Source organism: Uloborus diversus, chromosome 10 (genome assembly GCF_026930045.1).
Source record: "Uloborus diversus isolate 005 chromosome 10, Udiv.v.3.1, whole genome shotgun sequence".
In the NCBI taxonomy this organism is placed as follows: domain Eukaryota; kingdom Metazoa; phylum Arthropoda; class Arachnida; order Araneae; family Uloboridae; genus Uloborus; species Uloborus diversus.
Window position 1 is genome coordinate 43,747,217 of NC_072740.1, and position 15,845 is coordinate 43,763,061.

The 15,845-nt window shown below is 38.7% G+C and overlaps 1 protein-coding gene across 1 annotated transcript in view; it reads left to right on the forward strand.

The window, feature by feature from the left end:
- The first annotated feature begins 9,578 nt into the window (after window positions 1-9,578).
- LOC129231735 (protein FAM135A-like) overlaps window positions 9,579-15,845 on the forward strand; it is a 128,703-nt gene continuing 122,436 nt past the window's right edge. Inside the window, exon 1 of the mRNA XM_054866097.1 lies at window positions 9,579-9,707. Coding sequence (XP_054722072.1) covers window positions 9,631-9,707 — 77 coding nt within the window. The 5' untranslated portion in view covers window positions 9,579-9,630. The remainder of the gene's footprint in view (window positions 9,708-15,845) is intronic.

Sequence of the window (15,845 nt, forward strand, 5' to 3'; positions counted from 1 at the left end):
AATGAATCTCCTAATGTATCAGTAAATAGTCTACATTTGCGTTTCTGTAACTTCAATATCAAAACATTTCTGGTCAGAGCCCCTGAACCCTGACCCTCTTCTCCTAACATACCAAAAAGATAGCCAAAAAATGTGTTTTTAAGACTTAAATTTCAAAAAAATTCCAGTTGAGAATCTCCTTGCCCCAGCTTCACACGTCACCACAATTACATAAATTTTCAATTTTTAAATAAATTTCGGAATTTTTAGTAATTTCAAATTAGCAATGTTCTCCAGCGGGAAAGTCTCTTCATCTTCCATTAACACCCCTAAAATATCATTTTTAATGCTCCCCATCAGAAATTTTTCGGGGCAGTTCTCACGAAACGCCTACTTCCGTCCATTCTCTGAAGTCTAAGGAGTCCCTAAAATTACGTTTTTTTGGGGGGGGGGGGGGAGACTTTTAAAGTTTTGTAGACTTGTAATTTTTTTTCGGGGAAGGAACTTTTGAAACTTCATTAATTTTGCCTTCGACTTCACTAATCGGAGCTCCTCGCGAAACTTCTAGCCCCTCCCAGGAAACAATCCTTGATGCGCCCCTGAGAGAGAACACCTCCTTGTGGGCAACCACAGCAGTTACCCACGATTATAGTTTTGCCCATCATGCAAGCTTTTGCCATACGGGTTGTTAGCAGACTATTAACTGCAGACTATTAACCCAGGTACATATCATGGGATCAATTCCCTTGTTTGCGAGAGTTGTGAGAGTTATTTATAATCTCAGTGGGGACCTTATCAGAGACTCCCTCTGTGTCGAGGAAAACAGCAAGTGCTACTTCTTGTCCATTTACTGCACTATCCAGAGCTGTTGCCAACTCATAGAGTGGTGTCTCGGTGCCCGGTGGCAGCATTTTATTTTACCTTTTTTCTTTCTGCAAGAATGCTCCGTGAAGTAAAAAATGAACTAATGAACAAACTTAAGTGCAGTTCATTTGAAAAGTGAAAAATTTATTTAACGAATTTTGCACAACTTCTTGTTTAGGTAAATTCATTTATACAAAAACAAAAAGCATTAAAGCTCAGTATCAAGGCTTCCAATGGATTTTCAGCTCTGGGAAAAAAAGGGGGGGGGGGTCACTTCTTTCAGGGGAAAAAAGTGACCTTCAACTAAATCTATATGGTAAAAAATATTAACACCATGGTAACAGCAATTGGTAAGTGGAGAAAAAAATCAAATCAAACCGAAAGCAATGTAAATTATTATGTTATAGCTGGGGGCGATTGTTTAAACAGAGATGCCACTCTCATATTTGAGTTTCCAGTCTTAATCTCTTAGCACTTACTTATCTGTTGTTCTCAATACCAGAAAAATACAGATGCAAAATCTATTCAATACTCAAAGAAATAAGATCCGAAGAAAAAATAATTTTTAATTAAAATATTCATTACAGTTCGGTGCCCCCCCCCCCCCCACCAAAAAAAAAAAAAAAAACATGCATGTGATTTGAAAAAATAAAGGATCATCCCTCCTCCTCCCACAAAAAAAAAACAAAAAAACCCAAATTAAAATATGCATTTTACACAACTAAAACGAAGTATCCCCCTCCCCCCAAAGGAAAATGAATTTAATTAAAATATGGATTACAGTTTGAAGAAAAAAAAAATAAAACATGCATGTGATTTGGAGAAAAAAAAAATAAATAAAGGGCACCCTCGCATCTAAAATTGATATATGCAATGCACAAGATTATAAACAAAGTATCCCCCTCTCCCCAAAAGGAAAATAAATTTAATTAAAGAACATATTTTAGTCAGAAAAAATGGAATTCAACCACCTCCCAGAAGAAAATAGGATTTTATTAAAAAACTAAAGCAAAAAAGAAATCCCACTTAGGGATTCCCCCCCCCCCCCGTAAGGGCAAGGGCGCACCCCTTTCAATATCGCGGAAACCCCCAATGAAAAAATACCTCTCAAAACAACTCCCCCCCCTTACAAATTTTAATGTCCGAGTATGTGCCATGACCCCCGCCCGAGGTGGGCTCCCCTGCCCTCTCCCTCATGTGAAAAAAAAGAATTTAAAACAAGTACTGGAGCAAACAAAAGTTCCCTTTCCATACGAAGAAAAAATAATTTAATTAGAATATGCATTTAGAAAAAAATCTAACTTCTTCAAAGAGAGAAAGGTTTTCATTCATGTAAGCACCCCTATCTGAATAACGATTGGTCAGCTCAAAAGAAAACACAATTTATCAAGAATTCCATCTGTTTTCTGTTGCTGCAACTTGCGACACCGCAAATAAGCAATTTTTTAGGGCTTAAATTAATTTTTCAACAGAGGTGAAAAAAAAGCAAGTCGGCACAAGTCTTTCAAACAAACACAAACATGTGTTTTGCCTACAGGGTTGCTTTAAAATCGCTCCATGTGGTGAGAAGTTCTGGTTAGAACTGGTTTTAATCCCTGCGATACCACCTCCCGATCTCCGATGTTGCAGACTACCACAGTCATAAATGATCGCTCGATTTGGCACTCGCCAAAGTTTTTTTTTTTTTTTTTGTAAAATGTCGCAATTATTTTATTTTTCGTGGGAAATCAGCCCTTTTCCTTAATTCATAGTCCAGTTACATTTTTTTACCGTGAAACAGCTATCCTTTGGTATTGTTCTGCAGAATGATTTTATTGCTGACCTTTTTTCCCCCTATCCCTTTTTTTCCCTCCTTAGTGCAAAATCTTTCTGCATAAACTCTCTCTCATTCTGCGACAATGTTGCCTTGTCAGCAGCTTTCTGCCACGGGGTCTCAGTTGACTTTCCAGGCTGATAAGTATGCTGGCGCTTAGAAAGAGGATTGGATTTCAAAACACTATCCCTGATGTGCCTATCAATCAGTTTCTTCAGAGTTTTTAGGAGAAAAGAGGTTAGACTGGTAGGTCTAAAGGCTTTTGCCTCATTGTAGTTTGGCTTACCTGGCTTGGGTATGAAGATTACCTTGCAAGTTCTCCAAGCATAAGGCACATAGCCAAAAACAAGACAGTACCGGTAGATCCTACAAAGACTTGGTGTGATAATATCCACACCTTTCTGCAGGAGAACAGGTATAATATCATCAGGTCCAGCAGATTTAAATGGCTTGAATGAATTAATGGCCCACACACACACAATCTTACCGGGGATCACAATTTCACCCGCTAGTTTCCACCTTTCCTTACTACCACGTAAGGAGTGTAGCAGAATATCAGGATGACTTTCGTCACCTTTAATTATAGAGCCGGGAAAGTGTACCCTAAGCATTTCTGTTAAAGTGCTTTCCCTATCTTCAGTAAAGGAACCATCTTCCTTTTCAATGGAACCCAGTTGACAAAATTTGTCTCTAGAGAGTATTTACGTGAGTTTAGCAACACGAGAAACACTGTCCAAATGGCTACAGAACTGTCTCCAGTTATCCTGTTTACTGGTTCTTATTGCCTTATTGTAATTATTAAGAGTTTCATGGTACGAAGACCAATCGCCCGTTTTCTTGGCCTTATTAAAAAGTCTTCTGCAATTCTTTCTTAATCCACTAAGATTTTTATACCACTAAGAAACTCGTCTTGGTAAACTAGTGGAGGTTGCAATGCAGTTATGTTGATGAGATTGGAGTATAGATTGTTGAAGTGAATCAACAGCTATTTCCAAGTCTATCAACAAAGTAAGTTTAAAATTCTTACCTGCTAGGGAGACCCTCAGATCTGCCCGATAGGAATCCCAAGGTGTTCATTTGGGATTCCGTTCCTTCTGCAGTTCGCTTAGTGCAGGACCTGAAAAAGTCATAAGGATAAATCTATGGTCAGATAGGGTAATCCCATCCGACACCTGCCAAACACTTACGCAGTTTGGTGCTCTGTCATTACATATCGTTAGATCAATGACTTCATATCTGGTATGGGTAATAAAGGTAAGTTTATTGTCTCTGTTGAGAATATTAGGTTGTTACGTAACAGGTACTCTAAAAGTTCCTCACCTCTCTTGCTGCAATCACTGCTTCCCCACACAATGTTGGTGAGTGTTAGCGTCACAGCCAATAATGAACTTCAGCCTGGCATGCGCACAGAATTTTACAAAATTCCTGGTTGAGGTCGCTAAAGTAATCTCATCCTCATAGGGTAGATAAGCTGACATGAAACATGCCAAAGCACCATCTTCACTAAATACTCGGATGGCGACGTCACCATCAAGAAACTTCAGTAGGCAGAGAGCATTCAGGCGCTTGTTAATAACTATGCAGGCTCTTGGTCTACTACAAGTCAGATCATAGAAGAGATTTCCACAGCAACCCAGACCGAGGATTTTCCCATGGTTAACCTAGGGTTCCTGTACTAGGGCAATATCAATCCTTCCTTCAGCCAAGTCTTTACCGAGAAGAGCAGTAGCAGACTGGCAGTAATTTAGGTTAAGCTGTGCAGCAATGATGCTAGGAACCGCCATCGCAGAGAGTGGAGACCCACTAAGGGGCAGTTTTTTTGTTTGGATGAGTATCCTGTAAGAGGGTCTCATCCGTTAGCGTGACGTCGGAATCTGCATCTGAAACGTCAAGATTTTCCAAAAAGTTCGAAATCGAACTGGTAGTGGATTTAGGAGAGTTAGAAACATTATCTTTGCTCTCAATACTTACAGTAGGAGTGGATCCAGATGGTGTCCCAACCACCAAAGTTTCCACCCCTTCCATCACTGCAGGATCTGGAACATTGCCCCCCAGCAGGAGTTTCAACAGCCTCCTCATTATCCTTGGGCTCCAATGAAATATCGGAATCCTTGGATGAGGCAGTTTCTACACCAGGAGAATTTTGTGTGTTGGAATCGTGCAGGATCTTACACAGACCCTTACCAAAACCCCCAACAAACAATTCCAGGTTAGACTTCTTAATGAACTCGGCTGAACCAGAGTCCACCTCGAAGATCCTCCTGACATAGTTGTCTTTGACGACCGTTTTGACTCTTGCCCTCCAGCTGCTCATATTGAGGCCGGGGTTTAGGCGAGCAAGTCGTTTCAGGACTTTGTCTTGCTCCAAGGCGTAGATGTTCCTTGACTTAAAGGTAATCTTCACTGGTTTTACAAGATCTTTAAAGGGCAGCACTGCAAGTTCTGAGTCGCCCGCAGTGCGCCATTGAAGTGCGACTGTACCCATTCTGCAGCAAAGTCATTGGTGCACTGGATAACCAGCGCACCATTTGAAAGACTGACAGCTGCAAATTGAGGTACATTGTCATTCAGGGGATGTCATCAATGATAGCATCGATGTCCCTTTGGATACCAGTGGCATCATCCGGGGAAAGTTGATCCCCTGGGTAATCTTTTTTGGTGATGGCCAACTTAATGGTAGATGCAGCCTGGCTGTAGGAAATTCTAGGTCTCTTAACCTGGGCTACATTGGATGGTGAAGGGGTGGAACCCTACGATAGGACCCTTTTTGTAGATGGGGTGCCTTGCTGTCCCTATTCCTGGCTCTGTTGGAACTTGATAGCACGTTGGCAGTTCCTTCGTTGCCGGCTGGACAGCTTTTTGGAGGTACCGGATGGGCCAGATACTTCAGGATACATGGTTGTTGCAAGAGGTTCCTGAAAAACAGTTTTGTTAGTGTTGTCTGCTGACCCCTTATCAGGAGCAGAGACCGTTTGAGTGAGGGTTGGCTGCGTCTGGATATCCCAGGATGAGTCAAGATTTTGTTTTGGGTGGTTTTCACCACCAGGTTTTTGTTTGATTTTATGTTTGCCCATGCTTAGGGAAATAGAGTGTAGGTTTAGCTACCGGGAAACGAGCTACAAAGTTTGAAAAAAAGGTAAAAAATGGTCAATTTCCAAACATTTTTACCAGTATAAAATTTTTCGAATTATTGTTCTGATAACATTCAAATGCTTCCTTTTTACATTCATCACACATATCTTTATGATTAACTACATTCTTTCAAAGATTTTAGTTTGCTAATAAGCCGTACATTTTTGTGAAATTAACAAAAATTCGATTTTTTTCAGCTTTTCTTGTACATAGTAGTATTTTGTCAGAAAAAGGCCCGCAATATTTATTTCCCAATAAATGTGCACTATGCATGTAGAGTATGTCCTGCATTAATGTTTTTTTTTTTTTTTTTTTGACTGTTAATTTGCTCATATGGGATCAAAACACATGAGATATTTCTTTCTGATATTATTTCTGACAATTAAAAATGCTCTATGATGTTCGTGTTAAGTACATGCTCGTAAGCGTTTATTTAATAGCTACACAGACATTTATCACCAATTAACTCATTTATTTCATAAGTAAAAAGAACGGTATGTGAAACAAAACATACTTAATCTACTGCAAAAAGTGAAATACCAAATAATTACAACAATTTGAATACGTGGAAAAGTTTACGTACCGTATGTCAACCTTTCACTCAGGTGCCCAAACACAATACTGCAATCAACCACTCATACAGTTATTTTTCCATCAAATTTGGAACACTTTAGGAAATCTTCATTTGTTCTCAAAAAAGGCATTGCTTCTCGATTACGCAACTGCTTCCGTATGAATCCATCCCTCTTGGCCCAACTACATACTGATTCTGCAGCCTCTATCACTAATTTCACCGTTCTCTCACAACTTTGAGTGTGTGTGGAATATGGAGGAAGTTTCAGTGAGAGAACATTCAATGCTTTAAGATGTTCCAAAGATAAATTTGCTCTGAAAATTTGATCTTAGCGACCCAGTCGATCAGTTCAGTCAGATTGCAAGCATCAAGATTTATCGACTGCAGAACTCTAAAAGACCGTACTGATTGATGAACCGTCCTTGCTCATTTCCTACCCTACTGCAAAAACTGTTTTGTTTGTGTCATGAGAGCAGAGAAGAGCAGCCTTACTTTTATATCGCAATTGCAAAGACACTGGGCCTGGGCATTACAAGTTTGCTTGCATGGAGCATCATCCTCACCGCATAGTACAATTTTACATGTGCACAAAGCTATATTGAAAAGTTTATCAAGTTTAAGCTCATACTGTTTTGTAATGGTTTTCCGTTCTTTGTTTCGAGCTATCTCAGAGAATGCTGACCAGCTCCAGCAAAGTAACTTTTGTGCTATAAACAATAGATTCCTTTAACTCGCAATCAGAGCTTGACTATCGTTCTGCAATCTCAACAGCAACACGGGAAAAATATTTCTCTTTGAAACATTGCGTGAGTCTCGATCGCTCAGGAGCATTTCATCTTGCTGTTACTCGAGACATCTCTGCAAACAGTCACATAAAGTTGGAAACTCAGTTGGTAGGAAATTTTTGGGGCCTCCTAGATACTCACTCAACTTAGTGCTTAAAGCATGTCTGTTTTTTTTTTTTTTTTTGGCAGCTGAAAATGCCATTTTGACTATAAATAATTATCAAAATAATCTATGAAGTTTTTAAGGCGTCTTGAGTACCTGAAGTTTGAAATTCGCAGTGTAGCATATTAAAGTGGTGCAGATGAGTGTTCAGCTGAGCAGGAAATTTATCAGGGGTAAAACTTAATGAAATATATTTAAATACTTTGTGCAGAAACCTTACAAAACTTCACAGGATATTTTGGAATCATGGTATAATACGATAACAGTAGATTTCGGAAGAGTCAAAAGTTAAATCTGACTTCTCCGAAGTTAAAAACTGCTAGTGTCTTTCGCTCTCTGGATTTTTGGTGGAAATCAACCCCTCCCTTTGACAAAACACAAAAGAAACGCCATACTGTCTTTTATCGGTAAATGTAGCTGTCATTAAAAGCTCAGGAAAGATGAGAAAACTTATTACCAAGTCTAGCCCGCTGGTCAAAGGTTGTGCGCAATGCACATTTATTGAGAAATAAATATTTCGGAACTTTTTCTGGCAAAAAAAATACTGCAATGTATACAAGAAAACCTGAAAACATCGAATTTTGGTTAATTTCACGAAAATGTACGGCTTATTCTAAAAACTTTAAAGGAATGTAGTTAATCATAAAGATATGTGTAAAGAATGTTAAAAGGAAGCATTTGAATGGTATCAGAACAAAAGTTTTAAATATTTTATTTTCGTAAAAAATTTTGCAAATTGACCATTTTTTTTACCTTTTTTTTTTTCAAATTTTGTAGCTCATTTCCCAGTAGCTAAACCTTAATATTTTTCAAAAATAATATTAGAAGTGAATTTCTAGGGGGCAAATACAGTGCATCCTAATTGCGCAAGTCAGTATTCAAAAAAAAAATTATTTTCATGACATACCCTATTGGGCATAGCTGCCCAGGACGAGCTCCAGTGCATAAATTCATTGCTGAGCGAAGTCCAGTAGCATTGATGTGAATTTGAGAAACTGCACATTATACAGTAACTTGATAGTAGATAATTAAATTTGAAGGCTCCCACAAAGGATTGCTAAAAGCTGGTTGAACAACTGTTTAAAATTTAACAAATGTAGAACACCATGTCAGGTAGACAACACAAGAGAGTAGTGCCCTTCAAATCCAAATGCTCATTTCAACCAGAACAATTAGGGCCCAGCAGGTCTGGTGGCCTCAGCACATAACTACTGAAAAACTACCAACAAACAAGCATCATGGCAAACGGGAGAAATGAAGATCTGAGAGAGAAAGCAACACTATCACAGATTGAGCAGCTATTTATTGCCAGATTCGAACATGCACGCAGCTTGATGATAAAAAACTACTTTGCCTTGTTTAAAATCCACTCAACTCAAATAAAACACAGCTTTTAACGCACTTAATATTTCTTATTGTTAGTTAGGTTAGTGCAGCTCAACTAACGAGCTTATGTCATAAGCAGCTCACGGTCAGGAAACAATCCGAGAATTAATGATTCACTCCACCAATCACGCATGCTATTACATAAAGTCAAAGAAGATATCCAATTAGAAAAATGAAATTTAACTTGAATCTGCTGAAAAATTCATGCACAGTTTTCTCCTGGAATTACAAAAATGGTAGATCAAAATGATTACACTTATTTTATTTTAATGTCTAATAAAATCCTCTAAGAAAACAAAATAAGGGCTTTTGCCCAACATGTGCTTAAACTGCTTTGTAGTTTATCATTCCTTATCTGCTAAAGTTTTTACATTCAATGCTAACATAAATTACATAGTTTCTTATCAGAGATGGACTAGTACAATGTGAAGTAATAATTCAGTACATATTGTTTTATCAGTAGTATGTATATTAGAAACAATTGTCATTGCAGATCTGAAATTTGCTTATTGTATCCAGTTATTCTTTTTTTTGTTTACTTAGTTTAGAAAGTTGACATACGTAGCATTTTATTCTATAGAGTTTTCTTGATCATTGATACTTATATTTGATTTTCAGTAATTGTATTATCTTGCAGTTTCAAGCAGATCAACTGAAAAATTAAAGTATAAGGCAGTATTTATGTTTTGATTAAAAAAAAATCAAAAGTTTCGTATTGTCATATCTATGATAGTAAAATAGTGTCATTCAATCTTAAATTGTGTATCTGATATGCTTTGCCTCTAGTATTAATATCAGTTATCAATTCAATGCTTTTATAACGTAATATTGAACTGAAAATAAACACACTTTTGTTTACTTGCATTATTTTATTTTTAGGTGCTTGAATATTATTAGTTATCAATGACATACATTAAAAATAAGTGGAAGGACGATGGGTGAATTGCAATGTACTTTGGAATTCTCTGTTGAGCTTCATAAATTTATAAATGTGGACTTATTCCAAAGAGGGTTTGTATTTATATTGTATTTGATGTTTATAGTTTAGCTAAGGCTTAATGAAGGTGCATGTAAATTATAAAATAAAAGAAACTTGTAAATGAACCCAATTTTTAATAAGCTTAACCTCTGAAATTCAATTGCTGTGTGACAAATTGAAATACTAGATGATAAAAAATAGAAGAGATAATGTATACTCAAAACTTAGCTTAATTCATTTCCTACATGTAAAGTAGATTATAAGGTTATTTATTATGCAATATAATGAGCTGACTAGTTGTCCTTTCTATGTGTAACCAATATATGTTGAAATCTACTTCCGAATCTGCTGATCCTAGTTGATCAAGGTTCAAAAAAATTTTACCTTCAAATGCTCTTTTTAGGATAAAAGCTGAGGAGGGCAAAACTTGGCAGACAGCAAATAAACATGTAGCAACAGAATGATTCTATTCACATTGTTCTGTTTTGTCTTTTAAATGAAGTTACTTTCTTAAACAGACGCTGTTTCTCACAATTTAATTCTAAGCTGCTGCACGAGTAGTATTTCGATGAGAACCATACTTTCCAACCTTCAAAGAAAAAACAGGAGATTTTATTAGAGAGGTATATTGATGATTCACTAGTAACATATTTCACATCAAAATTATTTAATGCTTTTAAATGCCATGAATATTATTAAATTTAAGATAAAATAGGTGGTTTTCTGAGATGTAAGCTAATTGGTGGCAGCAAGAAAAGTACAAAATACTGCAAAAAGGAATTCATTCTGAATTTAAAATAGGCCTATTTTATGAATGTCAGCAGGTCCATAGTTTCAAGTTCTGTTACTGAGCTAAAAATGTTCGAGGAATAATCATCTGTAAAGTATTTTCATTGGCAAATTTTGACCTACTCTTAACTCTGAACTTAATTCCTTATAGGAAAACTTCCAATAGAATGGAATATGCTGCCATGAGCAAGTAAACAGCAGTATCAATGCAAATTTTTCGATTTTAATTTTTTTTTTTTTTTATGTCTATCTTACTTCAGTTTTATGCTACAAGCATGTTTATTTGATTGCCGCTAAAAAAAAAGCATTTTTTATCAGTGGTAATTAACGGTAACTGATTTTATTACTAAATTGTACAGGAAATCGGCAGTATGTACCTATTGCTCTTTACCAGTGCATAACCGCTGTCCAAAGAATGGAACATAAATGAATCACTGCCAAAACTTGCACCAAGACGCAAAAACCATTTTCACAATTTCTTTTGTAGCTCAACTAAGAGCAAGCAGGGGTATCCCGATGATAGGTCACTGAAGGGTGTTGTGACCTCTCAAAAATTCCCTTCATTCTGCAAATTTAGAGACAACATTGCAATACTGCATTTTTTTAAATGATGCTTAGAAGATTCTCATTAGATGTAGGCATGCGTACCTGGTCGTATTTTATCATTCAGTAAAATTGGGAAATCATTCAGGAAATTGGGAATTACCCCCATCCAAATCTTTAACTTTGAGGTACCCCTGAGCGCTAAAAATACTTAAAACTATTATTTTGAGAAATAATCATTCTTTATTTCAAATAAATTCGAAGAAAACGTTTTGTAATTTTACAGATCTCGGACTTATTTTTAAATAAAATATTCTTTTATTCTTTGTATCTGTGTTCTAGAAACAATAAAACAAAATTATTTCTTGCTAATGTACAGTCATAAAAGATATCATGTGAGAAAACACAAGCAAAACTTGGCAGACAACAAATAAACATGTAGCAACAGAATAATTCTATTCAATTTGTTTTGTTTTTTCTTTTAAGTAAAGTTACTTTCTTAAGCAGATGATATTTCTCACAATTTAATTCTAAGCTGCTGCACGTGTAGTATTTCGATTTAAACATACTAGCCAACCTTCAAAGAAAAAAAGTAGCAGATTTTACTAGAGGTGTAAGATAATTCACAAACAACATATTTAAAATCAGAATTATTACAGTCAAACTCGCTTATAACAAGCCCTGATTTAACAAGAATTCTGATTTAGCAAGGAAATCAAACATATGGTTAGTACAATGTTAAGTCTATGGGAGCATAACTTGCTTTTAACTAGCAAACCCCACTTAAAACGAGCAATATTTTTGTGATTCATAAAATGTTTACTACTTTCTAAATCAGCTTTCCTTTTTTTTTTAAAGTTTCTTCCAACATTCCAATATTCTGAAGTCAACCGGAAAACGTATTTACTTCCAAATACGAAAACAACACAGCGAAATGCCTCGCTATAAACAGAGCAAAATGCTCTCCAGTTCGAAATATCAATCGAAACTCTCCGTTTATCCATCGCTAACGGCTTTTATAAACATCCAAAAATTTTCCACAACATTCTTTCTGCTTCGAGAAATGCGTAGACCGTTATCAAATTTTATCAATGAAAATAAAAAGAATAGGGGGTTGTATACTTTAGCCATATGTTAAGGGGTTGTATATTCATTACGGGAAATTATTTACAGGTTACGTTACTACAATAATTACTATTTACAGGATTTGTAACATTGCCCCCTTCCCAAGGACTGCACGTCCCGGGCAGTACAATCCCCAGAAAGGGTGCCAAACTTCTATCACAAGTTCACAATTACACACATTAAATAATAACCAATAGTGCAAAGGAAACACAATAATAACAAGAAATATTACTAAACATTAAAAGCAAAAATTAATTATCTACAACTTTTATGTTATCAACCATGGTTGTTTACATAATACTCATGAACTATGGCCATAGTATGGGGCTAACCGATCATAATGTACAACCCTAGGTTTTGCATCAGGTGATTTTTGGATCCTCACTACGACGTCATTCAGTCGGTTAAGGACTTTGTAGGGTCCATCCCAATGCGATTGCAATTTGGGTGAAAGACCTTTCCGTCGGATGGGATTCCATAACCAAACCTTGTCGCCTTCGTTGAATTCATGTCCAGTAGACCTTGTGTCGTATCGGGTCTTCATCTTCTCCGCCGCGATGTTGATTCGCTCTTATGCGAAGTTATGAACGTCTTCCAACCGGGCCTGGAGATCCTGGATGTACTCCTCAGGCGATGAAGGCGCATCCGGAGGACGACCGAAGACGAGATCACAAGGTAGCCGAAGCTCTCATCCGAAGAGCATCTGGGATGGGGCAAATCCGGTAGTCTCATGGACAGCACTGCGGTAGGCCAGCAGGAACAAAGGTAGCTTCTTGTCCCAATCCTGTTGATTTCTGGATACCATAAGTGAGAGATTGTTCAGGATTGTGCGGTTAAATCTCTCCACCATGCCGTCCGATTGTGGGTGTAGTGGTGTTGTCCTAGTTTTCTCAATTCCGAGAATTTGACATAGGCCCTTAAACACAGCAGAGATGAAATTCCTCCCTTGATCGGAATGAATCTGAAAAGGTGTTCCATATCTCGAGATCCAATTTTGGACTAGTCTCTGCTACGGTGGTAGCCTCTTGATCTGGAATGGGATATGCTTCCGGCCATTTGGTGAAGTAGTCGATGGAAACAAGAATGTATTTGTTCCCATCAGCAGTTCTTGGTAGAGGACCCAGGATGTCGATCCCAATTCGTTCGAAAGGAGCTCCAACGTTGTACAGATGCAGCTCCCCTCTGCTTCTCTTCTTCGGTCCTTTACGAGTAGCACAGGCGTCACAAGAATGGCACCACTTCTCCACGTCATCCTTCGCCTTGCTCCAGAAGAAGCGCTCCCGAACTTTATTGAGGGTTTTCAGGACACCAAAATGTCCTCCAGTCGCACTACTATGTATTTCTTTCAGAACATCTGAAATCCTTGATCGTGGAAGTAGTAACTGCCACCTAGATGTTTTGCCGTCGTCAGATTCCCATTTTCGGTGTAGCACGCCGTTCCGTAAATAGAGCGAGTTCCATAAAGCCCAGTATCTCTTTGTTGCAGGACTGAAGATGGAAACGTCCTGCCAGCTAGGTCGCCGACTGTCACTTTCCATGAACTCCAAAATTGGTTTTATGTCGGGGTCTTCAAGTTGATCTTTTCGAACTTGGTCGTCACTCCATGGATCAGGTTCTGATGATGTTGGAGTCACTGTCACCTGATAGGCGGTAGGGCTAGTCGTTCCATACTGTTTCTCGATTCGGGAACAATAGTGGCAGTTCTCAGGACAGGGTCTCCTTGATAAAGCGTCAGCATTACCGTGAGATAACCCTTTTCAATGCTTGATCTCCATGTCATATTCCTGGAGCCGCTGTATCCATCTGGCTATCTGGCCTTCCGGATCTTTGAAGTTCAAAAGCCAAGTTAATGAGGCATGATCTGTCCGAAGCAGAAATTTTCGGCCGTAGAGGTAATGATGGAAGTGTTCTACAGCTTTCACTATGGCCAGTAACTCCTTTCTGGTGACGCAGTAATTTCGCTCCGACTTTGATAAGCATTTGCTCCAGTAAGCGATGACATGTTCATTTCCGTCAATTTCTTGGGATAAAACAGCTCCGATGCCCTCGTTGCTCGCATCAGTGTCCAGGATGAAGGATTTTTCAGGCTGAGGATAGGCGAGGATAGGCGTTGATGTTAAAGCCTCCTTCAGTCGTAGAAATGCATCTTCGCATTCTTTGGACCATTCGAACTTTTGCTTGCTCTCCGTCAGCTTATGCAAAGGTCGTGCAATGTTGGAAAAACCCTTTACAAACTTCCTGTAGTAGGTGCACAGCCCCAGGAAACTTCGCAGCTGATGGATGTTTTCGGGACGACTCCAACTCCTGACCGCAGATACCTTCTCTGGATCGGTTTGTACACCCTCAGAAGAGATGATGTGACCAAGGTAGTTCACTTCCCGGCGGAACAAATTACATTTGGACGGGCTTAACTTCAGATTGGCTTCCTTAAGCTTTTGCAGCACCTTCCTAAGATTTGCCAGATGTTCTTCGAAGCTGCGTCCCACGATGATGATATCGTCTAAGTAGACCAGACAGGATTCGTAGGAAAGTCCTCTTAACACTGTCTCCATAAGACGTTCGAACGTAGCTGGTGCATTGCAGAGGCCGAAGGGCATCACTTTAAACTGCCATAAGCCTTGTCCAGTTGTAAACGCTGTCTTCTCTCGGTCATCAGGGTGTATCTCAACCTGCCAGTAGCCGCTCTTCAAGTCCAGGGTCGAAAACCACTTGTGTCCGGAAAGAGTGTCCAAGGTGTCGTCTATCCGTGGAAGAGGGTAACTGTCTTTCTTGGTGATTTCATTCAGCCGCCGGTAATCGACACAAAATCTGGTGGAGCCATCTTTCTTTCGGACCAAGACGATGGGAGACGCCCAAGGACTGGATGAGGGTTCGATTACATCGTTCTCCTTCATCTCCTTCAGGAGGGTCTCAACCTCTTCCTTCTTGGCGAACGGTAGTCGTCTTGGATGCTGTTTAATAGGGAGGTGTTCTCCAGTGTAGATCCTATGCTGCGTTAAATTCGTCCTGCCCACATCCTCCGATGTAGATGAAAACAGATGCTTGAAGTCCTCCACCAATTGTTCCGCAGCAGTTCTTTGATCTTTCGATAATGGCGCACTCCCAAGTAACTTCGATGTCAAGGACTCAGAAGACACAGTCTCGGGGGAATTGATTCTTCTAATGATGCAGTTTACTGGAGTACAAGTTGCTAACACTTCACCTTTCCGAATATTCCTTGGCCTTTCACTCACGTTGGCGACTCTTACAGGAATTACATCTTTAGAAAGGTCCACAAGCGTAGATGCTATCATTACTCCTTTTAGATTATTGTTTAGGTTGGGGGATTCAATGAGTCCAAATCGAAAACTATTGCTTTCTTCAATGGAGCCAGGTATTAATGATTCTGACCTTGAGGGAATCGATAAATCTGTTTGGGCTATTATTTGATGAGCGGATTTGACATCACTTTCTGCAGGGAAAACGGCTATGTCTTCTCTCATCGAGTGCAGCTCATTAGTCTTGAAGTCGAGAGTGAAGTCATATTTCTTCAAAAAGTCCAATCCGAGAATGAAGGGGTCCGTGATATTAGCGACGAATGCCGTATGATGGTAGGTGGCATTCCCAAACACTATTTCCAAGTCCGCTTTACCGTCAATCTCAATTTTGTCACCTGTCACAGTCTGGAGACTTACGCGTGGCGATGTCCACAGCAGTTTCAATCCAAATTCACG